The sequence below is a fragment of the Tursiops truncatus genome, chromosome 16 (genome assembly GCF_011762595.2).
Source record: "Tursiops truncatus isolate mTurTru1 chromosome 16, mTurTru1.mat.Y, whole genome shotgun sequence".
Classification (NCBI taxonomy): domain Eukaryota; kingdom Metazoa; phylum Chordata; class Mammalia; order Artiodactyla; family Delphinidae; genus Tursiops; species Tursiops truncatus.
This window is the reverse complement of record NC_047049.1, coordinates 68,854,615-68,880,821: the sequence shown is the minus strand read 5'-3', so window position 1 is coordinate 68,880,821 and position 26,207 is coordinate 68,854,615. Positions and strand designations below refer to the sequence as shown.

Here is a 26,207-nt window from a genome sequence, read left to right as displayed (position 1 = left end):
TTGCATGTATTCAACAAAAGTTGCCTAGCAACCATCAAGAAGCATTTTTGGAGTGCAAAGGGTCTAAAAATGAATGAAGAGCAAAAACGTTGAAGCTGCAGCTGAGATGACCAGGTTTCTGATAGCAGTTTCAAAGCAGATCCCCCAGGAATCAGGCCACGCATCCCTTAAGAGTAACAAGATCTGATCTGACATCCTTAGAGACCCACTGAAATGTCCTGTTCCTGTTGGACACATGCAGAGAGGGAATATGTAGATACAAGAGGAACCTCTAAGTGTAGCTTGATGCACTTCTCTGCTTTCAGGCAGGACTGCCTCCTACCTAATCCCACATGCATGTGTAGGTAATGGGGTTTTGGAAAACACTTAAGAAGGAGGATTATTATAACACCTCCTCTGGTAACCCACTGGGGAATCTTGCAGCCTTTGGACTGAGACCACTAGGTTGAACGTGGGTTAATCCAGGAATTAACCTCTTTTCTTCAGGTTACTGATTTATACTAATGGTTGGCTCTCACAGTCATATCTTATTCTAAATGAAAAGAACCTAAGGGATCTTCTAGATCAGAGATCACGAACACGGGTGCCCAGAGGTGTCAGCAGAGAACCTTGAGGGAGGAGGGCCGGTAGGGCCTATGACAAATCAGGAAGCAGTAGATACCCATGCTCTGTAAAAAGGGGCAGCTACTCTTCAGCTACAGTCTTTTGTTGTGTTGTAGGAATATGAGCCCAGAGTTGTCAGATCTCTCAACTCTTTCAGAAAAGCCAGACATATCAGTTTTTATGTGAAAAATCTCATGATTTTTAACTGATGACAGTAATAATTTTTAAGAAGTCTTCAAACTAAATAAACTGTGCTACCAAGGCAGATTTAGTCCATGAACCAATCTTGTTTAATGAACCTGTAATGTTATAGATGAGGGAACTGAGGCCTGGTGAGTGAGGAGACTTACTCAAATTCAGTGAATATGTGAACTCCTTAAAGTGAGGAACGGTGCTGTCTTCTCTGTTTTATTTCCAGCTGGACTAGCACAGGGTCAGGCATACGATGGCAACTCCATAAGTATTTATTGAATCAACAAATATGAGGTGTTAGAGGCAAGACCAGGACTTGGCGAGTAAGAAATCAGGATCTTAAATACTTTCTCTTAAATGACTTTATTTTCCTTCTAAGTCACCTTCACTAGCTTCTATTTAGATAGAACTTGCTCTTTTGCCAGGTTGTGTCTTGTTTATGGCGGTATTTGATTAATAGGAATGTTCTAGTGAAAATGCCAAAGGAAAAGCCCTGGATTCTATCTGGGGTTCAGCCTTCCCATAGATTTGCTTATATTGGGACTCCTACAAACAATAGGTTTTCTTGGCCTACCATATTCAATTCCATTCAGATTTTAAAATTTTTTAATTTTTGGCCGCGGCATGCGGCATGCGGGATCTCAGTTCCCCGACCAGGGATGGAACCCACACCCGCTGCAGTGGAAGGGTGGAGTTTTAACCACTGGACCGCCAGGGAAGTCCCCAATTCCATTCAACTTTCTGTCTATTAATTGAGCTCCTACAGTGTGCAGAGGCATCTGTATGGTGATTTCAAGACATAGGGGATTCAGATGAGCTGCTGGCCGGGGGGTGGGGGTGGGATTTCAATGATTAATTTAGAGAATGAAGATGCTTGGCATATAGTCTCTTCTTTAAAAAATGTTTCACCCTATTTAGGCGATACTCTACTGTGTGGCAGTTTCCTTTCTTCACTTTTTGTTTTGAGATTTAACGTTGCCCCAAACGTAGAATCAGCGATCACCAAGCCATGTTCTCCTCTTTTAACCACCTCTGGTTGTTGGCTCTATATTGGAAGGCTCTGCCCAAGTAGACAGCTGTCAGCCTCCAAGGAGGTGTACCAGCTCCCAAGCGATCCTCCAGCTTCAAGGGCACTTACTCTTTCTTCTCGGGTGCTTACCTCTGTGCTGAGGGTGCAGGTGTTTCCAGTGTGTCAATAACTCACCCACGAGAGAACTGCTGGCCTCTTGAAATGCTTGATGTATTACTTCCATGTGTCTGTGCGTATAATAGTAATAGTAATGGCGTCCACCATTGATCCGTGTTTTCTAGATACCAAGTAATGTGCTAGTCATGTTGTCTCATTTTATCTCACTCGTAGACTTTCTCAGTCATAATCTTTCAATCCCTTTTTGATAAATGGGCAGATTCAACCCCAGAGAGATGGACTTGCCCAGGGTCCCACGGTTGTTGGGTTTGTGAATTTTATGAAGAACTACCTGCTCTCCAAGGCTCTGCCTTCTTTATGAAACTTGGGTCTCCAGCAGCAATTTTACCAACTTCACAAGACTTCTGGAGTGAGAGGTGTATCTTTTTTTCAGAAGCCAACTCTAAGGGACATTTTAAACAAAGCGGACGGTGGTGATTTTGAATGAGACTGTTTAATTTCAGAACAGTGTCCTTTGCTGGCGAAGATAATCAGACGTAATGTCATCTTGCAACCTCTCTGCATGTGTGATTTCATAAAACTGGTGTAGCAGATTATTATTATAAAATTAGTATCGCATAGAACAAACCAGGGATGCAAGCCAGAAGAAATAGACAATGAATAGTTATATAAGGTTTTGGAAGCACGTGTAGTGGAACACAAGCTCACTGTATTTTCTTCTCAATTGTCTGCCGTTTGTTAATGTTTCCTTTCAACATGATTGCATCTCAGTTTCATAGCACTTGCCATCTCAGGCTCTATGGTGCCAGGCTCGACATAGTTCCATCCCCTCTGTGCTAAAAATATTGCATGTATATATTCAGCCGCAACCCGACATGTTTAGCTAATGGGTTACTCAGGAGCTATGCGCTTATATAATTAAGTGATGTATGTAATTTTGTGTTAACACATTTGTAATGTGTGTTTCCCTGGTGATTGCAATGCTTTATTCTGTGTAAAGTGTGACATTTTAATTCCCGCTGAACAACTTCCTACCTTGATTTGCCTTGTTTTTGTGGCAGGGGATTATTTTGCAATCCAGATAAAAGCATTATTTATGAAATTTCTAGGCTATCCCATTACTGGGAACTTTTAACTGCAGATCAATCTCCTATTTTATTGATCTTTGTTGAAAATCTTTATTAGAATTTAAATTTAATCTCTACGTTATAGATTTGCCCAGACTTTGGCCTGCAGGAACATTTTTTTAGGTAGCTTTGCAGGGATGGGTTTTCTTAAAAAAGTAATTCTCATCAGACAGTCTGCCATCTTCCCCAGGGAACTTTGTTTCTCTTAGGTGTTGCTGCCTTTTCCCTTGTTTAGGTTCTCCAATAGAGCCAGCATCATCCCATGAGCTTGGAGGGTCTTGGCAAAACAAGTCAGATTTATAGATTCACAGACAAGGCAGGTCTCTGTTAAGCATTTAACTGGTGGACAGTTGCTGGGTCTCAGAGTTACATAGTGGGAAATAAAATGTGGACGTGTATTTTCCCCCCTTACTAATGGCAATTGTGACCAAGGGAGGGTACTGCAGACAGGAAGGTGAACCACCAAGGACAGCCCAGCCACCTTGCCGTCTTTAGAGGTATTTCTTTTCTCTAGTGGAATCAGCAGTCAGTGCAGTTTAATAAACATTTACTAGACTCTCACTAAGTACCAGACACTGCTTTCAAAACATGATACAGAGAGCCTTCAAATTTTTATTGTTCACCTACTATGATGATGCTACAGTGACTAAGACAGACATCATCCCTTTAGAGTCTGATGAGGAGAGAGACTCACAGATGATTTCAATACAGGGTGACAGGTGCTAGGGTAGAAGCCTACTTTATACAGAAGTTACAGACAAAGAGTTCCCCCCCACCCACCCAGCTGGGGATGTGGGAGAATAAGGAAGTTTTTTAGGGGATGCAATTCCCAGTGCGAGTCTGGGGAACAATTACAAGTTGGGGCAGGAGGGAAAATGGTGAAAAAGGAAGGGTATCGTCAGAGACCGCCGGGGAGCTCGGGCACACAGGTGTGGAGCCATGTGGGGAGCTTGGGAGACCTCTAGGGTATTTGTTACTATTGGAAGGTAACGAGGATGCTCCAAAGCAAGGTGGGCAGTGGTCCATTTCTCCCAGAGGTCTTGAATTCCCAAAGCCTTTCCGCACATGAGGAGGCCCCTTCAGTTTTCCGCCCAGTCCAGCAAAAGCAAGAAGGTGGCAGGCACCGTCGCCGAGTGCCAAGTGTTGCCCCGACGGCTTCGTGAGCATTTTTTCCTAGTCCCTCCCATTTTGGTCTGAGCAAACAGCTGGGAGTGTGGTGCACAGAAGTCCCGCCAGAAGGACCCACGGTCCGTGCGCTCCAAGTGAGCTTTCTCCGTTGTGTGTTTTGGCATTTGAACACAGCGGGAATGTCCTTGTCAGCTCCCATTTGACTTTATTAATTGCAGTTCCTTGGAAAGTGTGTTTTAGTTACGTGGTCTTGGGATGACGGAGCTTGCCCTGCAGAGACCCAAGAGGAGGTACTCGGGGCCCATTGCAAAGCCGTCTGCTGCCAAGGCCCTGCTGCTGATCTCGTGCAGCCAGCAGACACCAGTGTGACTCTGGGCAATTGGCAGACTCTCTGGGCCTCCCGTTCCTGATGTGTAGAATAAGGGTTTGGGCTAGATGGTGTCTGAGGTTCTCCTTACTCTCTGGAATTTCATCATTCTTTACATTACTCAAGTGAAGAATCCTACCGTCATCACAGCTCCTAGCAGCGATGTTTGGTTCCAAGTACAGTAGAAAAGCCACAAACCACTTTCTGCACTTCACGTCTTGTCATGATTCTCCGGCTCCATATTTTAGGAGGCCGTCTATGCTGGCACTCAAATCTAGATTTTAAGTTTTTAAGGTACAAAGGGAATTGCTAAGCCTCTGACTATTCCTAGAATATATGGTGGCATGGATCAAATAATCCACTTCATTAGTGTCGCCAGAGGCTGTCACCTAGCAGCTCCGTGTCCTTTCCAGGCCCCGCCTCCACTTCCCGGAGCCCTGGGGCTGTGGTTAATAATGTCAAAAGAATGTTTGAAAATTGCCCTTCTGTTGCTTCCAAAGAGTCAGAGCCCTCACGTGGTTAGAGTCCTGGGCTAGGAGTCAAATTCTAAATTTAATTGCAGTCTCTGTGAACGTCTTCGTTTTTCACTCCCTCACCATTTTTTTGATGTTTCAGTTTTCTCATCTGCATCAGTTTTCTCATCTGCAAAATAGGCATAAGATCCCTTGCGCCACAGAAATATTTGCAAATGGCTTTGTTGTACACAGGGATTGGCATTAAATTGGGGCAGAGTATCATTTTTCATTCCATAATGGGACTTAAACAAAAGCCCTTTTGAGTGTGCACCTTGTGTAAGCGCCCTGTGCTTAAATGCTGATGAATTTCAGAGGTCAGCAAACACCGCCCCCTTTCTTCATTATATTTTTTAAAGCTAAACAAGGCTAACTAGGGAATTCATTTTGGAATAAAAAGACATGAAAGAAAGGGTATTTCAGCTTGCACAATAGTACAAAAAAGAACAAGAATCATCATGTTTGCTAAAGAACTCACAGCTGTTTAATTTTGTAGTAAAATTACTTTAAGAACTTTGCAAATTCAAAGACAAAACCAAACAACTGTTGTTGCAACACTGAACTTCCACGTGTGAGTGGAAAAGCCAAGTTAAGATTAATCTGCCCCCAACCTCATATTAAAAATACAGAGCATTTTTGTTAATGCTGGTTGGAGGAGCGGCTTTTATCTAAAGAGGAGACACATAAAAGAGGAAAATGGTACATTTACTGGTAATAAGATGAAAAATAGTTTATGTTCTCATGTACTTTGCCCCCAGCTTTTTTTCTTAAGCTCCTCAGTCTGTTTTAATACCAGGTTTGTTTGCTTTTTGGGGATGGGCCTGTTAGGCAGGAAATTGTTGAAAGGCCTACAGCAGAATTTTTATTTAAATGCTGTTTTTTAAAATTAAATACCAAATTGGGTAACCAATTATTAGATTTGGAGTCCAGATTTTTATAAAATTTTATTTTTAGGCGATAAGGCTAAGTTCTGTACTTAAACTTCTATAAATTCCACGTTTCCATATGTTGCCTATTGTCAGAAACAAATAAACTGTTCCTTATTTAAAAAGAAAAAAAAAGTGGTTTTCTTCCATATTAGGGAATTATTCAGACTTCTTTCCTTGGTTCTTATAATTCCAAACCAGTTGGAACATCAGTCTATTTTTGGTTATGAAGAAACTTTGAAAATGTAGGCATGATTTTTTTAAGGTTCTAAATCCCCTAAAAATCAGTTTGCCACATATATAACAGTTATGGTTGTAAATACAGGGAAGTCATTGTATTCCAGAAAGACAGAGTTCTAATTTCCATATTACTAGCCCTCCCCCCTCCCCCATCCCTCTCCACATAGGAGGGCTGCTCAATGTAAATTCTAAAACATATAAAACAACATAAGGTTGTGATTTGTGACTGTTTCTGTCGAGGCTGAATGTTCCTACCTGTATTTGATTAAACTCTCTTGTTAGTTTCTGGGTTTTTAATGGTCTTCCCACCACATCACACAGATTGACCACAAGAGGGCAACCGAGAGTTTCCTTTCAGCTAACAAAGCCAGAACTGGTTTTAATATCAGCTAAGTGTTTTAACTTGCTAAGGATTTATTTCCCCGCCTTCCAGTTGCCACACATGCAGCCTCCGAGTTTCCACTAACAGCGAATAATAATCCAAATAAAGTTCTTCTGAGGGAAAATATAGACAGACTGGTGCAGACAAGAGCTTTTGCCCAAATAAGGATCCCTTTTGTGGAGACCCCACGTGTTAGATAACCATCAAGTGACAGTTGGTCATGAGTTAATAATGTTGGATGCTGAAATATGCATGCCATGTGCTATAAAAGAGTTTGGAGGACAAAGACAAATACTGCTGTAGTTAGATATCAGAAGAATAGCAGAGGTGTGCAGACTGCTTCTCTGGATGGAGGTTGAACCTGCCAAATAATTTCATAAAAATTATTGTTATAAGTATTATACAGTAGAATGAATAATAGTCATTGCACGTTTCTGTTGACATTGCGGGCGTTTTGGTCTTAATCTCGCTGCATGTAACTGCCTTAAACGCTATAGCAACTCTTGCCTTCTAAGAAAATATTTTCTAAGCTTATTTCTACTGCTACCATTGCTGTTCTTTTATTTATTTTTTGTTTTGTTTTGTTTTTTTGTGGTACGCAGACCTCTCACTGTCGTGGCCTCTCCCGTTGCGGAGCACAGGCTCCCGACGCGCAGGCTCAGCGGCCATGGCTCACGGGCCCAGCCGCTCCGCAGCATGTGGGATCCTCCCGGACCGGGGCACGAACCCGTGTCCCCTGAGTCGGCAGGCGGACTCTCAACCACTGCGCCACCAGGGAAGCCCTCATTGCTGTTCTTTTATTTTTATGAGAACCCTAAAAAGGGGGTTCCATAAAAGAATCCAGGCAGGCGTGTAGCCCTTTGATTGGCATGTTATATTTGGAGAACCCTTAATGTCTAAGTATGTTTCTGTGTTGCTGCTGCCGCAGGAATCAAAAGGTGAGGAGGTGGAGGGGGACAGGCTTTGGTTCAGCGACAGTGACAAGTTATTTGGGAAGTTGAGACATGGGGCCAACTGAGCGATGAGCAGCCATCTTCTCAGAGTGATGCCCCCTGGCCTTTTTGGTGCTAAGATTGGGAAAAGGATATATCTCCTCTCCTGCCCCCTAGAGTTCAAACCTTTTCGTTCTGTCAGCTTTTCTGGGCTTACTGGAGCTCCTGTCTTCAATGAACAGCCTCCCTTCATGTCATATTAAACCGTAGGACTTCAGGCACCTTGTCAAAGCTGTGAAGACTGTGCCCTTGCCTTTGGGCCCGGCTGTATCAAACCTCTCTACTTACTTGCAGATGAAAACTCCAAAAAGAAAAACACACGCAGACCATGAACGTATTCAACAGTTTGTGGTGTAGAAGCTTCTACTTTTCCAGTGAGCCAAAATCGCTCAGAATCGATTTTCTCTTATTCAGTTCGCAAATGACTTACCTTATGCCCAGCCCATGCTGGTAGCAGGAGAAAATAACAAGTAAAATAAAAAATGAGACAGCTCTTTTTCTCACTTTCTTCCCTACCCCCCCACCCAACTCCCCAAGTCTGTTGTCAAGTCTTAAAATTTGCCTTGACATCTTAGTTAAGGAAGTTAATGAAATAACATCTTCATCGGGGCCATGTGGTTACTTTGAATCAATGATTACCAGATTTGAATGTTACAAAGGAGACACCTCAACTTTGGCAGAATTTTCAGATACTAACATCTATGGATGACTACCCTGCAAAACAGTGAATAAAACTCTAAATTGTACTGAAAGTTTGACTCATGATTTTTGCTATTTTAGCTTCAGATGTTAGCCTTGTTCTGTCTGCACTTTAACACACATTTCTAAGGACCTATATCTATAATCGTAACATTGAACTGTTGACTAAACCAGCGTCACCCAAGAGAGAGATACTGCAAGCCACGTGTAACTTAAAATTTTCCAATAACCACATTTTAAAAGGTAAAAAGAAACAGGTGGAATTAATTTTAATAACATTTAATTTAATGCAGTATGTCCAAAATATTTCAGTATGTAATCAATATAACATGTTATTAATGAGCTATTTGATATTTTTTGTATTGTCTTAGAAATCCAGTGTGTGCTTTACACTTACGGCACATCTCAATTTGGACTAGACATCTTTCTTTCTTTTAATATTTATTTATTTGGCTGCGTCCGGTCTTAGTTGCAGCACGCGGGATCTTCTTTGTGGAGCCCCGGGGGCTCTCTAGTGGTGTTGCGGGCTCAGTAGTTGCGGTGTGCACTGGCATGGCATGTGGGATCTTAGTTCCCCGGCCAGAGATCAAACACGCGTCCCCTTCATTGGAAGGCAGATTCTCAACCACTGGACTGCCAGGGAAGTCCCTGGACTAGACATCTTTTAGGTGCACGAGAGCCCCATGTGGCTAGTGGTTGCCATATTGGACAGAGCAACTCTAAGCAGTCCTATAAATGTTTTGGCTTTCACTGAAATAAGTGGGAATAAATTCTAACATCTTCTGTGTGTTCTGTATCTTCATCATGAGATTCCTGTCAATATCTGTCCGCTGTTTCCCCACAGTGTGACACACTCCCGGGAGCTGAGCTCCCTAGCTTACCCTGCTGGGGTTATATCGAGCTGACCTTCTTCACTCTGCCCTGCTGCAGCACACACTCTTCTCTGCCACCTGTAAGTTCCTTGGTACCACAGTAGTGCTTTGAAAGTTGTCTTCCAGTATTGTGGCTCGCAGCTCATAGAGGAGAAACGGATTTACCTGAGCAAAGAAGAATGCCTCAAAGTCTCAGACAAACAGGAACCGTCACCTTTTTACTTCTAAGTAAGAGACTATGCTGCTACTTCTTCTTCTTCTTCTTCTTCTTCTTCTTCTTTTTTTTTTTTTGGCTGCACCTCGTGGCTTGTGGGATCTTAGTTCCCTGACCAGGGGTTGAACCTGCGCCCTCAGCAGTGAAAGCACTGCATCCTAACCAGTGGTCCTCCAGGGAATTCCCTGGGATTATCCTACTTCTTAAATTATTCTTTCTGAAAGGTAGAAAAACATGAAGAGAGTGAAAAATCCCCTTTAAGTACAAATTCCTTTTGGGATCTTTTTAAAAAGAAATGGGGAACCTATTACTTGATGATCTTTTACTTTTTACTTTTCCGTATGTGTTTGAAAAAGTGAAAAGTCTCATAATATATTAGTCCAAGTCTGTAGTAAGTTAAATATCTCCATGTTAATCCACATATACACACACACACAAAAGTCTCTTTTACTTACTTCCAACATTTTCTTTAGAGATGCAGCAATCAATTATCCTCAATGTTGAAAATGGAATATCTCATTTCCAAACCTGGAGAAATGGCTGAACAAGAATGTTCTATTTATACACGAGTTTAAGAACTGCTCTGATAGTTACTGATCTTCGCAAGGTTATTCAATACAAAAATGTGGCTTGCACTTCTGTGCTGTCACGTACAATAGTAACACCATAGAACATATCAATCATGGACTAGAATAAACAGGTTTATTGATTATAACAAAAAAAGAGACAAAAATTAATTCTCTATGTTTAAGAGGTCCTATCTTTTTGTTTGTTTGTTTGTTTTTGGCTGTGTTGAGTCTTCGTTGCTGTGCGGGGGGGCTTCCTCTAGTTGCGGCGAGCAGGGGCTACTCTTTGTTGTGGAGCATGGGCTCTAGGCAAGCGGGCTCAGGAGCTGTGGCTCGCGGGCTCTAGAGCGCAGGCTCAGTAGTTGTGGCGCACGGGCTTAGTTGCTCCGCGGCATGTGGGATCTTCCCAGACCAGGGCTCGAACCCGTGTCCATCCCCTGCATTGGCAGGCGGACACTGCGCCACCAGGGAAGCCCAAGTCCTATCTTTATAAACTTCATAAATTACAGAAATCAAAATGTCCTTAAAAAATCATTTCCAGAGTGGATCCTTAAATAGCCTAAGAAAAAAAAGGACAAGTATCTTAAGTTGATGTTCTATTGGTATTGTAGATAATCATACTAAGAAAAACGAAATCTGTGTATACTGAATAGTTTTCAAAAAATGGAAACATGAGTTATTTCAAAATCTTAAGAAAGAGTACATAGTGAGCATTGAGACGACACACTTGTTCTAATTGTAGGAGTTTTGATGCGGGTTTTTTTTTTCTCAACATCCAGCAGGATCTTCATTAATTGAGGCTCCTGGGGCTTGGAAATGACTGGTGGGTACCTGGCATCTGGGGAGAAGAACAGCAGGAGAAATGAGTTGCCAGGTACATGTGAAAGTGAAGTTTGAGCCCCGATAGCATTTTAGAATCCATTTTTTGCTTTGGCTGAGTTTGTGACTTCTCCACAAGACTTTGCAGCTGGGGAGGAAATTGACCCTTTGTGCGCAGCCTTGAGCACCTACACGGTGCTGCCTCCTGTACCTTAAGATCCAAGCTAAGCCTTCAGGCATCCATGCTGCCCTGATGTCTCTTCACAAAATATTTGGAATTCTAAGGCCAAAGTCTTTCCGCAGGTTCCTGAGGCCATGGCCTATAGACTTCATTACCCCAAAGACGAATAAGCATTTGCAGAGCAGCTGTGAGCCACCAGGGTCCTGAAGGGGATCTTTCATCTGAGATGGTTGAAAGGATACTGTGATGATGGTTGGAGGATGCTGTGAGTAATCAGAACAGACCCAAATTTGAAAGGCCTGGCATTGGCTTCAGTCTCCTTCCCCTCTTCCAGAATTCTCTCCTTAAAGAGTCAATCCTCTGAAAACCCAGAATCTCTCCTCACTCTAGACCTCAATTTAGCTCCCCGATTCCCCTCTTACTCCGCAAGTGGTAGTGAAAAGCAACCACAATCCCTTTCTTCTTTGCCAGCGCCCTTTTAGACAGGCCTATCATGGACTTCTAGAACATTTCTGAATGCCTTTGGAATTCCCTACATCATTTTGAAATGATATAAGATAACATTTGGCCATTTAAATTTGTCTCCCTCCTCAAGACACAGAGGGGAAATAAAGATAGAGATCTGCCCATCACTGCTGGTAAAAACTGACTAAAAGAGAGGTTTGATTGTGTATTAATGGCAAGAATGCATGGAGTCACATGCTTTCAAACCAATTAGCAATACAGATGAGCTAGCAAGTCAAGTTCCATTTATAGGCTGGGGGAAGGGGAGAAGTAAAATAATCTGTGTTGTTAAGTGTTTCTGAGAAATGAAGACCTCCAGGGCAGAGAGAAGGCGGATCAGGAAATAGCTATGCAAATCACATGCCTATGAAATTACTAAGACTTTGATCAGAGGCATTAACAACTGCTGGAGCATTCGCAAGTACGAAACAAGGAGTGAGTAAGACAGGACATATTTGGAAGGCATTACAAAAGTGTTTACTTACATGGTTTGTTGAGCAGTCAATGGAGTCCACGGCTGTTTTGGACTTACGTTGCCCGACCAGTCCAGGTATGACAAATGCAGTGATACATTCCACTCTCATTAGTGACTCTTGGGGATCTCAGTGACAAAGACCCTAAGTGGCTTGACCTCATAGAAAGCCTGCTTCATTTTTTTTCCCCCACACTCTTTCTAATAACACTACCGCGCACCCTTCTACAGGTGGTAGGAGAGGACCTGGATTCAGTGAGAGCATAGTTCATTGGAAATGCTAAATTGTAGTTAATAGGCACGGTGGTTGAAGCAACATCAAGGTATGGCTTGGGCTAAAGCAACCTTGGAAACTCAAAGCAGCCGTGACATCCAGAGTAGTGAGTGTGACCACTCCCCTGGGGCACACCCCTTGCTCCCTGTGCAGGGCTGCCTCGTCTTGGTGGCATTTGAGAGTGAGGGCATTTGAGGCTGGCTCTGGTCTCAGCTTGCAAGTCTGGACTCATCTTTTTAATGCCTTTATTTGAGGGAAAAAATTACTCTTAAATAGGAAACTGTCAGAACAATGACAGAAAATGATAACACTCTTGCAGCTTTTTTTAAACTGTGCCTGTTTGCTTTAAAGTCATCATTTAAGTTAGCAAGCCCCTCAGGATGGAATTGTGCTTGTTAATGGCCCGGTGTGTTCTTCTCTCAGACAGCGCAGTTGCTTCTCAAACATTTCTGCTGGGTGTGGGAAATTATTTATAGGCGAACAGAATAAAAGTAAACTTGCATGTTCTTAAATCTATATATAATTGATTCTTTGTGAATTCATGGAAAGATTCAACCAATTATCGGATGCTGAGTACCAGCGGCTGCAGTTTTCTGGCCTTGCTCTGTGAGGTGTGGAGCGGGGAGTATATGGAATGTAACCGTGGATTTGAAATAAAATTTCAGGGAATCATTTATGAATTTAAAAGTAAAAATGTTGGCTTTAAGTTAAAGCCAGCATGAGAGCTGAGAGCTTCTGTTTTTCTTTTCTTTTTTTCCAAGTATTTGAAAACTGAAATTCTGTAAGAGATTATCTGTGAAATGCCTTTCTTTTATTACACCCATAAATTTCAGGAGTGGCTTTGATCAAGCCTTCTTCTGCCATTCTCGGTTTCTAAATCTTTTACTCATTACGTTAATAACTTTAAAAACACTCATCCTATTTTTGTTGTAGTGCAAGAGGAAGTTTCTAAGGAGTCAAAAGGGAAACATTGAAAATAGAACACAATAAATGATAACTAAATTAGGATAGGTTTTTTTTTTTCCCCCAGCAGGAGCAATGCTCCATGCTGAAACTTGCCAGAGTATTTTAAGATTATTGTCTGTAAAGACAATGTACCAAAGAATTGAGATGCTCAGAGGAAAGGCATTGAAGAAATGCAAAGTATTATCAGTAATGCACGCTATGCATAGAACAATGCTTGCCAGTCCATAATCCTTCAATCGGTGTCGTTTAGTTTTCTGACTTGTGTTTAGTGTTACACACACACACACACACACACACACACACACACACACACACACACACACACACACACACACACACACACACACACACACACACACACACTTGCAAATCAACTGAGTTAACGCTCTGCCAGCTTCCTCTAGACATTGACCCTGGGGGTCAAACTCTTAGGAAAATGATGCCTGGTTTTCCATTCCCCTAATTCCAGTCCCTACCAACAAGCAAGTCCTATCTCTGAGTGGAAGCTCACAAAGAATTTCTCGAGAGAACATGTTGCTGTGCTGGCAACAAAATCCTCTCTGCAAAACGAGAAGAAAGAGTTGTTAACTGATGAGTCAATCCAGCTTTTATAGCAGTTTATCTTCATGGCATTTCCAAGAGCATAAATGTTATAAAAAAAAAAAAAAGAGACGGTCATGACAGGAAGAACACAGTAGGAAAAAAAACAGGAACATTTAAGCCAAAAGCAATTTACTTTGCCAGTAACTGGTTACATTTCCTTTGTTTTTATTATTATTGCAAGATGAAAGTTTCCCACACCTGTGCTGCCCTGACACATAACTTATCTGAACCCACAGTGAAGTAAATACGTACATGAACGCCTGCAACTCTGAGCTTCTAGACTCTTTAAGAAAAACAAAACAAAACACAAAGCATGTTTTGCTATACTGTTTAAAAAAAAAAAAAGACTGTGATTCAGTAATAGTTGAAGGAGTTTTTAAGAAAAGGAAAAAAACAACAAAACACATGGGTCAGATGTCAAAGTAGCCTGGGGCACTGGTGGGTGCCGATTCTCCTGGGATTAACACCTATAGAAATAGCTGTGACGTCACAATGGTGAATACTTGTTAATTTCATGGGGCTGAGTAAGAGGAACAGATGGGCAGTCTGAGAGGGAAGATTTGTTTTAAAAAACCACAGAGATCTTTCAACGATTAGGCAGAAGAGTTAGTCAGTGGCTCACTGCAAGGGGGTAATGTACTTGGTGCTCTAAGTTTTATTGGAACCCTGTGACTTAACTGATGGGGACCCCTGCTCGCCCTCAGGGCTGTAGGATACCGTGTGATGCCTGAGATGGGCTGCAGCGCCCTCGTGCTGTGTGGTATTTGAGAGTTTTTTCATTTGGGGAAAGCGCCCTGGAGACTGCCAGCCCAAGTTAATAATATAGATCCCTCATTATGAGACACAGTGTGTATGTCCTCTGTTAGAGAGAAGTTCCTTAAAGCAGGGGCTCTGGACAATGTCCGGCTGCCTGGGCTGGAAGCCTTCTGCTACCAGTAACCAGTGGTATGACCTAAGACAAAAGTAATTTCACTCTATCTCAGTTACCTGGTCTGTAAAATGGGGATAATACTTGTGCCTTCCTGTTGGCTTGTTTTGAGTTTTAAATGAGTTACTGTATGCAGAGTGCTGACTGGCAAGAAAAAGTGCTCCGTAAGCATCAGCTATTATTATTATGTGTGAATAATATTGAAAACATTCGTGCAGAGGGCTTTGACTGAACTCTCTGAGCCGGGCCAGGGTTGGCCAGTGGATATACACACATATCAAAGTAACTGTGCATTTCCTGCTTCACACTAAAATACACTACATGTCTTTTTTTTGAAGTAGAACTCACCAGCACCAGGTATGCTATCAGTAAATGTACTGCTGGCTTCCAAGAATGGCTTTGTTGGTAGAGACTGATCTCATCTAAAGCACGGGAGCTGGTGTGCGTCTGGAGTTTTAGGATTCCGGTTCTCTCAGGAAGTGTGCGGCCCTTAGCTGGCAAGAAGAGGGCGGGTTTAGGTGGGTCCGGGGCAGCTAGGAGGAGGTGGGGAAGAGTTAAAGGCCAGAGCCACGCCCCCCTGACCCCACCACACCATAAAGCATTTGTTTTCGTTCACCCGCCTAGCAAATGATTTGTCTTCTTGACCCTGTAGGAAAAAAAAATGTAATCTGGGGACAAGAATATTTGCTCTCCTCAAAAGCCAGCCTTTCGGTCCCAAAGATTCACCTGGGGTCTTGTGGATCCAAAAAATCTCCAATTGTATTACGGGAGTAATACACGGAGTCCTGCACGCTCCATTCCCCCAGGACTTTGAACGTCCGCTCTTCAGGGCATTTGTTCATTGCATGTGGGACAATCGTGGTCCCACTGAGATGCCAGATACAATTACCCTAAGCAGGAACCAAAGGCTATAGGTTTCCTGTCTCATTTCCCACAGCAAACTCAAGTCACTGGTGTGTGCTCCCAGAGCTCACAGGTAAGCAGGAAAGGTGAGTGCCGTTTTTCAGGTGCCCAGTGTGACGGGCATACATGTGGTCAGGTCGGCGGGCCCAGCTCTTGACACCAAGGAGGCCTATGTGGGCACCTGTATTTCCACTAGTCACTTGATTATTCAACAGTATATTAGGCAGTGCTGCCCCTGGATGGATACTGGGGCAGAGAAAAATGAATCTAACATGGTCCTGCCCTTAAGGACTCTCCAACTTCGTATAATAATAAGCTATGAGACACAGCTAAAGTACAAATAATACAGTGATACCTTCCATCAGAGAAGGTCAGAAAAGAAGTTCAGAGGGGAGGCTAAAAGAGGTATTTGAGTTTGAGGCTTTGGTGACTGGTGAGATTTACCTAACCATGCCTGAAACATCAGTGTACTTGCCTTTCTTAGGGACAGAAGGCTTTTTCTCTTGATCAGATTCCACTTAGAGTTTAAGTTTGTGCGACCAGACTATTAGGTGTTAGTCTGTTCTAAATTTGCAATTCTCAGAATTTGCTGGGGAAGGGCATGTGCCTCTCTGGGTTCTGAAAGCAGCTCAGAGAATGGAGAAAATAGACCCGATTTGGGGATGACTTATTGTCAGTTCCCGGAACCTTTGCCTTTATTCAAAACAGCCTGTTCAGTGCAAGTTCTCTCTATCTAAAAGGCCTTTGGGATTTGAAAGCTTTTCTGGAAATAAATGCCTTTTAGGTTTAAATGCTTTTTGCCAACATGTTAGGAAGGAACGATCACAGTAACAAGTCTTAGAACAGAGGCAAGATTGTTTTCTTCCTTTTAACGAAATGCCTCAGACCTACCCCAAGTTCTGTGGGTTTCTGTCAGCTTTCTGTTCTGCTATTATTATGATAAGGGACTTGAAAGTACATCCTTCCCTCGCGGTCATTAAAGTCTTAGCCCTTGGGTCAGTTGTGGAAACACTTCTGTGCTACACTGCGTCCTCAAACCAAAATGGTCCCCGCCCTGGCTCCAGGCCGAGCCTGGAAGGAAGGTGGCATCGGGCTCTGACAGGGGAACGGGAGGCCAGGATCCACAAAACAGGCCGGATGAAATCACCAACCCCGTGTGGTAGTCTCAGAGAGAGGCAAGCCCTGCCTGCCAGTCTGGCAACTCAAGCCAAGTCCTCGGAGCTCATCCCACACACCCCCGTGCTAGTCACTGCTGTGTGTTTACATGAGTAATGGAGCTGCCGGGGGAGGGGAGTTGTAAGCAGAGCGCTGAGCCTCGCAGCTCGCATTCGGAGGGAAGCTGACATCCACACCAAGTCAAGTCGAGACTTCAGGGACACAGGGCCGGGAAGCAGTCACATGCTGTAGCTTTCACGCGCACAGACATCATCAGGCAGATGTTTGTCGACTGGAATGGGTAATCGCCGCTTTCTCTTTGCTTGATTTTTTTGTTTGTGAGTTTGTTTGCCTTTGATGATTCCAGGCTGGCTTTCTGAGATGGACTTTAAGACAAACGTTTTGGGGAAATGAGAGGAGAACGGATTTGGGAAGGGGGGGAGTCTGAGCCCCAAAGCCACTTTTTAAACTTTTGCCTGAAAGTAAAGGCAGCTCTGCTTTATTGTGCTTTGTCAACAGCAAGACTGTTATCCACAGTAGAAAATCAAATGAGTGGGATTAATTGTGTTTGTTAAGAGGAGTCCAGTGTACAGTGCCCTAAAAGCACTGGTTAGTGGCATGACATGAGTAAGATTAACAACAGTTAAGAGGGTTTGAGTTGTTCAGATTTTCCATGGTCATAATCATACCTTAAAGCAATAAAGAAGTGTGGGTACCTTGAAAGGTCCTAAAGAAATTGCTTGGGGTATAATTTGTTAGTTTGGAATTCTTCAAGGGCTAGTCGGTTAGTTGGTTTGTTTTATTTTTGCTTGACTCCGGTGACTGATGAAGTTAAATGTGAAAGCTGATGCCGGAGAGTCGTAGCACTCAATAAACAGCAGCCTTTTTTTTTTTTTTCCTCCTTCTTTCTGTATGGATCTTAAAGGGATTCAAACTCAGCATCCAAGATGAAATATAACTTTGATTTGTGTCTTGTCTGTGGCTTTTAAAAAGTATAATCTCCACGGAATCAGGCTAACTCCAGTGTGATCTTTGGAAGTTATTTTAAGTAACCCTCAAGATCTTCATAAAAAAAATATATTGAAAAGGAAAAAAGAACATGCTGACTTAAATGTATCTGCCAGATCTGTTGAGATTTGAAGCATGCTGGTCGCGATATTAATAGTAAATACATGGGATAATATTTTTCAGATTGTTATTTTGAATGCCTCTTTTTTTTTTTTTACAGCTCTCTCCTTACTTATTTGTATCATACTTTGAGAAAACACTCATGTCTCCACTTTTGAAGAGAGATGTTTTCAAACGTTACATTACTATGATACCGTAATGGGCTGGCATATCATTTGGGTTTCTGAAAACAAGATGCAAAACAAAAAACAAAGAATGAGCCAGGCTCAGGGCTGTCTTTCAGCCCAACATGTTTCTTTGATAACAGTGGGGAAGTGCGTTTTCCTTATCCTAACCCTTTAAAGCTGAGGGCTTCGTTTTATTTATATTAATTAGACACGTTCCAGTGCAATAGATGAGCTTTGGGGAACATGGACAGAAGTGTACAGTCTACCAAGAGGCAGCCTTTCAGAGAGAGACGCCTAAAAGGAGGCTTGGCTACCACAGATGTGTATGTTTCTCTGAACAATTAGAGGGCGCCACTGGAGTTTTAACATCCTTGGTTTTTCATAAGGAAACCCACGCAAATGAAAATGTATCTCATCTGTTCTCCATTTGTTTTCAGCGCCAAATCTTAAAGGCAGACCACGCAAAAAGAAACCATGCCCACAGAGAAGAGATTCATTCAGTGGTGGTAAAGATTCCAACAACAATTCCGATGGCAAATCCGTTGCCAAGGTACAGTCATTCGGCTCCATGGTATTCGTTTTGCTGCATCTTTTTGTTTTCCCCTCTTCTCTTTCTCTCTCTGCTCCTGTGTCTTGGTGGCAGTTTTCAATTCAGAGTCTGACTTTGCTATTCACAGCTCTCTGCTGTTCCTGTTCCCGCCACCTCCCCTCCCCTCCCCTCCCCACCCCTCCCTCGGGGGTGGGGGTGGGGGTGGGGGAGGGGCAGTGCAGGCATTTTGATTAGTCAGCAGAAAGACTTCCCACCTCCCTGTTTGGCCTGTTGGGTAAAGGACAGATGATTAAGCGCCCACGTCATTGAGGCTGAGATTTCATAGTAGATGACACAATGACATAGTTTACTCTGCTTGTATCAAAAATAGACAAGCTGAACCATCCTCTTTCTGAATGTATTCGTCTAAATATGTTTCAGCGGTTAACAGAGGATGAAATTAGAAATGGCTATAATTAATCTTTTTTCAAGTTACTTTTTTTTCAAAGTCACCTCTAATTTACCTTAGAATTAAAGACACGTAGCCCAGTACTTACGTGGATACATATACTCATATATAGATTTACATGTTTTTAAAGATCACTCTTGATGCAGAATGAAAGTCCAAACTCTAGGCTCTTTTTCAGGCCCTGGGGCCTAAGCAGTCTTTGGAATCTGGAAAGTGCATGCCTGAAGTATTTAGCACCATGAAGGGTGAAGTGTCACTTCATATTTTTAGGCTTATCTTTTTTTTTTTTTTTTTTTTTTTTTACTTTTGTGGCTTGGATCGTGTTTCCATGATTCCGTTTACGGGGTGTTTGCGTTTAGGTGTTGTTTCTGTGCCAAAGACAGCAGTAGCCCCTTTAGGACCTGAATTGAAGCCCGGATTTCAACTGATACCACGTTTCCAGATCCAAGGACTTAGCTTACGAAAATGGGAGCATTATTAGTGAATTTGGAAGATCCTAAAGTAGGAAAACATGAATTCAGTTCTCTGTTGACCATCTACTATTTTTCTGCCATGGCCTCCTCTTCTCCTCCCAGTGAAAAGAAGCAAATCCCAGACATTCACATTCTATAGCTTATCTTCAAGGATTATTTCATCAGGAAGTTCTGAGGACTTATGGGTTAAAATTTCTTCATGCTTCCAAGATTGCAAGGGGTTAAAAAGAGACCACCCAGTAGAAATGTGTGTTTTCTGGCTAAAAACAAATCTGTTTTTCCCTAAAGTTATTTTTGTTCTGTTCCTTTAACCTTCTGCCAAGTGAGTCTGTGTGGATACCAAAAATGAATTTTCTAGTAATTCGGACATCTTGGCCCTACAACTACCTATCTAGGGCTTCGACTTCTGTGGTCTTGAAGGATGTCAGCGGGAACAGTTTGTTCCCTGTGACATGGCTTGCAAGATACTGCAGAATGCAGTGAGAGGGTTTTAGGATCGTGGCATTCAGCAGAGCTTGTCCTGACAAGGTCTTGTGTTGGCGCCCTGCCCCATACCTCTAAGGTGACATCACGTGTTTATCCCAGCATGTTCTGCACCTGAGCCCAGCAGGAGGAAGCTCCTTCTCATGTCATTTGGAGCCACCACCAAAGAGTGCCTCTGGGAGTTTTACAGGAACTCATACAATTGATCTGAAAGAACAGCACCTCGAATATCACCCTCCGTGGAAGGCAGCTCAGGACTCCTACTCGGACCCACAGAACTGAAGAGAACTGCAGTCTGTATTTGCTGTTCGCTGACTTACCCTTCTCAGAAGGGACAGTAGTGAAGCCTGGGTTTTCTGAGTGACCTTCTCCACTTGATTTGCACCAGCACTGCCACTTAGCATCTTTACCAGAAGGAGGGTCATCCTTCCGTCATTCGTTTCAATGGTGACTTGATGAATGTCATGCTGCAGTCAGCTCCCGGGGACTGGTTTAAACGCCCTGCTCCTCTCGGAGTCTTGGATTACAGTCCTGCTTTGTCTGCTTCCAGTGGGTCTGGAAAGACCGCTTCACCTAGAAGAGAGAGACTGGTAGGTATGAAGTATGGCGGGCTTATCTGTTGGCCCCAACAAATGGATGTAAAATCCCTGCTGAATGGACAGGCCACATCTGGGGCCGGGACAGCGTTAAAAAGACGTGTGTGACTTAAAGTGGTCTTTTCTCATGAAACGCTACCGTAGAGGTTACAAGTCTGTGACCATCTGATCATTTGCTGAACCGGAAGCAACATTTCAGGTGATAGTTTGGCTTTATGACCAAGACTTGTGTGACTGTTTGTTTTTTTTTCAAAAGTGCCTCAAACAGACCATTTCTAACTGTGGATCAGTACCAGCTTCCTGCAGCTCCACACAGCAGAGCTCTTAGAGTAAGAACCCACTCACTTTGTTGTGTGCATGACTGGAAACGCAAGTCAAGTAATTTGCCTGTTGCTATCCAAAGGTTGCCCTCTTTCAGTGAGAACATGAAAACTAACTTTGCAAGACTCTGTTTTCCAAGGGACAGAGAATTTCATGGCTTTCCAACAATAGCAAAAGTCTCATGGAGAAGAGGCTACCAGTTCTCTGAAGATGTCATGAATGTGTCCAACACAAATCCAGGTCTGGGGCAAAAGCCCATTCATAATGCCGACCTATACAAGAGAAGTCTTCTCAGCCTGGCTCTCTAATGAAAGGCCTCCATTGATAAAAGGCAAATGACTTTTCACATCCTGTAAGCACTTTCCAAAGGCCAGAAGTACATTAACAGGTGGCTTATATTCTTGTATTCTTAAAGGAACATTAAAAAGGGAAACTGCAATAGGTTCTTCCCTTTAAATCACAAGCATACTTTTGATACTTCACAAATGTGATACTTCCATTATTTTCAATATTTTTCATCCCATTTGGTTCGCAGAATTCACCCCAGGGATTATCCTTCTTGCTTTCCTGAGGAAGAAAATGAGGGTTTCCTAGGAAGTTAGTGACCAAATCGAAATAAGACTCTAGTTCCTTTCCTGCTGGTTCAGCACATCTTGCTGCCCCAGTTGAAGGCTGAATTAGTTACAACTCAATCCAGTGAAAGGATGTGGTTAATATCAAATAGATGGTGGTTCACTGAAAATGTTAAATGTGGATTCTTTAATTAGCACTTCCTCAATCACTTTGGAAACCCCAAAGCTCTTAGTGAACTCAACAAGTGTAAGGTGTTCAGGTCTGGTGGGGGGGGGGAGCGGAGTGGGGGGGAACAGATCTAGTAATTAACTGTTACCATCAAAAGGCTGGGCTTTCTCAAGGTCAGCATGAAGACTAGCTCCCGTGTCATATTTCAGTAGCTTAAAACGCTGAGAATGTTTCCGGTAAGTGTGAAAAAAATGTAGAAAGGAACTTGGCCTGGTCCTATCCAGAAACAGAATAATACCCTAAAGGGCTCATTTATGTTAAGTGAAGAAACGTAGGAGCTAGTCTGAGGACAGAAACCACTGTTAATGTCTTACGAAGCCCCTGGCCCCCAAGGGAAGCCCCCTGACTTTCAGGATGCAGCTCAGTAGGTGGCAGCCCAGCATCACCTGGAGCCTCCCCTGTGATCATGGGGTCTGAATGACTTTGGGTCGGGGTTGTGCACGCCCTCTGTGCTTTCCTTCTGTTTCTGGGTGTTTCTGCATGGGTGAGGCAGCTCCCTAGACACTGAGGGGCAAACCTCACACTCCCGTAACAGTGGCGCTTCTGACCTAACAATATAAATAAGTGGCCCGTTATCACTGCAGATTTAAGACCTCAGCCTATTTTATATGCAAAACTGACACCTACTCCTGGTTTTAAAAGATGGGTTTGGAGTGTGGGAGACCTGAGTTCTCAACTCAGAGCTCTACCCGACACTAGCCACATACTAAAATACATACCGCTGAGCTTCAGTTTCCTTGACTGTAAAATGGGGCTCAAAACGTCCCTTTTATGATTCTTGTGAACATTAGGTAGGCTGTGTGAAGCCCAGGGCGCGCTGCTCCATTGATACTGGTTTCCTTCCCTCTGCTCAACACACAATGGAAGGAATGGAGCCCTTTTACACTTTGGAAACCACCGAGTTTTATCTTCAACTTCTCATTTGATAAATCACATTTCTAAGCTGTAGGTTTTGTAATGCCTAGTGATAAGATATGGTCTTTAATTGGAAGTATGTTTTGACTATCAATTTAATATTTTTATGAGTGTCAGTAAAATACAGTGTTTAAAAAACCACAAGCCATCGAGTGAGACTACCTGGGTTCAAATTCCAGACTCGCCACTTACTAACCTGGACATGATCTTGTGATCTTGGATGTGTTACCCATCCTCTCTGTACCTCAGTTTCCTCCTCCCTCATAGAGTAATAACCTGCCCCATTAGGGTTGTGGGCATGAAATGAGATAGGGCCCACACAGGGCTTAGAATAGAGCCTGGCTACATAGTAAGCGCTCAAAAAAGGCCAGAGAGCAAGACAGATTAGAACTGGAGTGATTTTATGATTTTAAAGAGCCGTTAAATGATCGATTTCATCAGAACTTTAGACTCAACAATCTGAAATTTGACAGTGAAAAATGATGACAATATAAAGTTTCCCAGGATGCTTGCCTTAATATAATGTTACAAAGTACTAAAGTTTGAAAATACTGTAAGAAGAAATCCTATATGGAAAAATGTTTTCATCCCACTTCCACCGATCTTTAAAAATTAAAATCTTATCTAGAGGCCCAGTTGATTGAGCTGTGCAGGAAGTTTTATTTTTTTTCCAGGACTCTAAAGATATTAAACTAGTGTGTGCATTTGAGAGAATAAACAATAAAGAAGACCCTTGCAGAGGAGACGTTTGTTTCCCTTTAATAGATAAATGTAGCCTTTTATGTTCTTAGAGGAGAGGTTCCCCTTTGGTAAATAAGTGAGGCCTTTTATGTTCTTAGCTCTTGGGAAGGAGACTCTGAAGGGAAAGAATAAGAGGGGTCAGAAATATGAAATGGAAAACCTTGTTGAATGTGTGGGACATTTTAATTTGTAACATTTCCTGGGCAGTCATCCTCTTCTCTCAGACGTTAGATCGGGAGATGTAACGAATATTGGAATGTACACATTCCCCATGGGCTCACTTGAACTCGCAGCTTGACCCTTTGTACTTCCCCCTTTGACAATTAAAATAGCTCAGCAGCTCAGCCGTTACATTTAACAACCATCAAAGGCCTCTTGTAGAACGTGGCAGCGAGGAGGGAACATGAGGTTGGCCGCTCCGTGTGGCGGGCTCCGTACTTGCCTGGAGCATGGAGGGAAGAACATCTGGCCCATGTACTGTCATTTATTTATTAATTATGGAGCTTTTCACTTACTCTTCTTGGGTTTTTAGCTGACCTCTACTTTTTCTTTTGTGGCAACTTAACATCTATGAGATTCTCAGAGCTGACTGAAAAGCGAGACACTCTCCTTAAAGAGTGGGGTGTTTTGTTTCCTACTGAGGGTGTATCTGGGCATCACCCTCGGGTGACATATAGCAGAGACCTTGCTGGTATTCCTGATGCCAACATCTGCCAGCATTGACCTGTTTTTCCAGTTTGCTGGGAAGAGTGGCAACAAGATAAGTTTACTATGAAGAAATACACTTGCCTTTCATTTTGATACAAAATGCGAAACATGGGACTGTTATTAAGAACGTTCCTTGAATGATAGTAACAGATGGTGCCCCTTAGGAAAATAAAGTGTATAAAGAGACAGGAGAATGGTCCTAGTAGATGCAAACACTGTTTCTGGTTTCATATCAACATACTTGTAAGGAGTCTAAAAGAGGCTGGCACAGTTTGGCAAACCATGGCCCACTGGCCACCTGTTTCTATAAATAAAATTTTATTGGAACACAACCTCATCCATTCATTTACATTTTGTCTGGGATGGCTCTCGGTGCTAGGGTTGAGTAGCTGTGACCAAGACAATAGTGCCCAAAAGCCTACCATAGTTACCATCCGGCCCTTCACAGAAATTTACCATCTCCTGGTCTAAGACGATTCCTATCCAGCGGTGCCTCTAAGAGCTATTTCAGGGCAAGGGTAGTTTACTGGTTCCTGTCCTAGCTGTGTCTTTGTAAGTGTTCCAGAGCGGTGCTTGACTTGATGTGGCATATTTTTTTCCCTTTTCCAGGTGAAATGTGAGGCCAGGTCAGCCTTGACCAAGCCGAAGAATAACCATAATAACTGTAAAAAAGTCTCCAATGAAGAAAAACCAAAGGTTGGAATTGGCGAAGAGTGCAGGGCAGATGAGCAGGCCTTCCTGGTGGCACTTTATAAATACATGAAAGAAAGGAAGACGCCCATAGAACGAATACCGTATTTAGGTTTTAAACAGAGTAAGTATACTTGTTTTCATTTCTGAAATATCAAAACCGCTCAGATTCATTGAATTGGGGGAAAAGAATTTTGACTCAGGATTATGTTGAAATCCTATTCTGGAGATGATGTTCTCTGTTTGTACTAAATCGACAAATCATCCAGGCCAGGAATTTTTCCCCCTGCCTCCTTCCGCGATATTGTTCCCTTCTGGGGCAGTTGCAGTGAGATATTTATAGGCTCGAATCCACTGATTATGACTGGAAATAGACATGTTGAAAGTTCCTCGTTTTCTGTTTTGTCAGTCTTGAGTGTCTGTAACGCCTTTCTTCTGAGATAATAATATGACGTAGATTTATCAGGCACAGATGTTGCCTGAAGAGACAGCTTTTAAAAGGAGGACATTAAAAGATGGACAAAACAACCACAAAGAGAAAACATATTTCCTAAGCCCCAAATTTGTTAGGAGATAACAAAAACCTGATGACTTCAGAGGAAACAAGAAATACACAAATTTGAACCGAGGGCCCAATTTTGAATTACTTTGACATGTACATGTAAGCGTCATCATATATTTTAAAGTAGAACAGGGAACTCTTAGCTGAGCAGAATTCCTTATAAAAAGAGAAGAAACCCAGACCCTGTCCTGATTTCACAACTGAATATATATACTGCCTCTGTCTGGACTTCGTGGCACACAAAGCGATGAGCCCCTGGCTTGAAATAGTATTTTCTCCAAATGTATCTTCCTAGATTAAAACCATGTGTCATTTTGATGAAGAATGTCAAACCTGTATGTTTTACATAACAATTTACATACCTAATGGCAACTGGCACTGATTGCAAGAGAACACTTGCAGCTATTATAAACTTATATAACTACGAATGATTACAATGTTTGTCTGAAAACTGGTTGCTTGAAATAGAAGTAAAATTAATGTACTATGAACAGCTTTGTTGCATTATGCATTGGTTCAGATTAAATCAAGGCTGAGGCAGGGCTCTTGATAGCTTTGAAACAGTGCAGGGTTCAATGAGGCTTTTCGAACGTGTTGTGTCAAAGAGCCTTTTTTTTTTTTTTAAATTTTAATTTTATTCTTCATTTCCTTTACCAAGGAATTACTTGAAGTTCAATTTTCCCCTCTTGTGAAAGAATCAAATCCGTAGCAGTCCCATTCCATGGTATTTAGTACAAATGAACAGGGTTGCTAGCAATTTGGCGTAGATGTTTAATAGCATAAACACATGCATGTCCTGAGAAGAGAAAATTGTTTTTAAAAATACATATGTGCAACATCACACAGGCAAGT

At 42.5% G+C, this 26,207-nt stretch overlaps 1 protein-coding gene across 4 annotated transcripts in view; it reads left to right on the top strand.

Moving 5' to 3' along the window:
* Positions 1 to 26,207, top strand: part of ARID5B (AT-rich interaction domain 5B) — a 189,626-nt gene that overhangs the window by 125,653 nt on the left and 37,766 nt on the right. For 3 of the 4 annotated variants that reach the window (XM_019935849.3, XM_019935847.3, XM_019935848.3), the window contains 2 exons: positions 18,505 to 18,617; positions 24,713 to 24,917. In XM_019935849.3, coding sequence (XP_019791408.1) covers positions 18,505 to 18,617; positions 24,713 to 24,917 — 318 coding nt within the window. Of the gene's footprint in view, positions 1 to 16,840; positions 17,074 to 18,504; positions 18,618 to 24,712; positions 24,918 to 26,207 lie in introns of those variants that run through there. The other variant, XM_019935850.3, reaches the window with a different exon arrangement.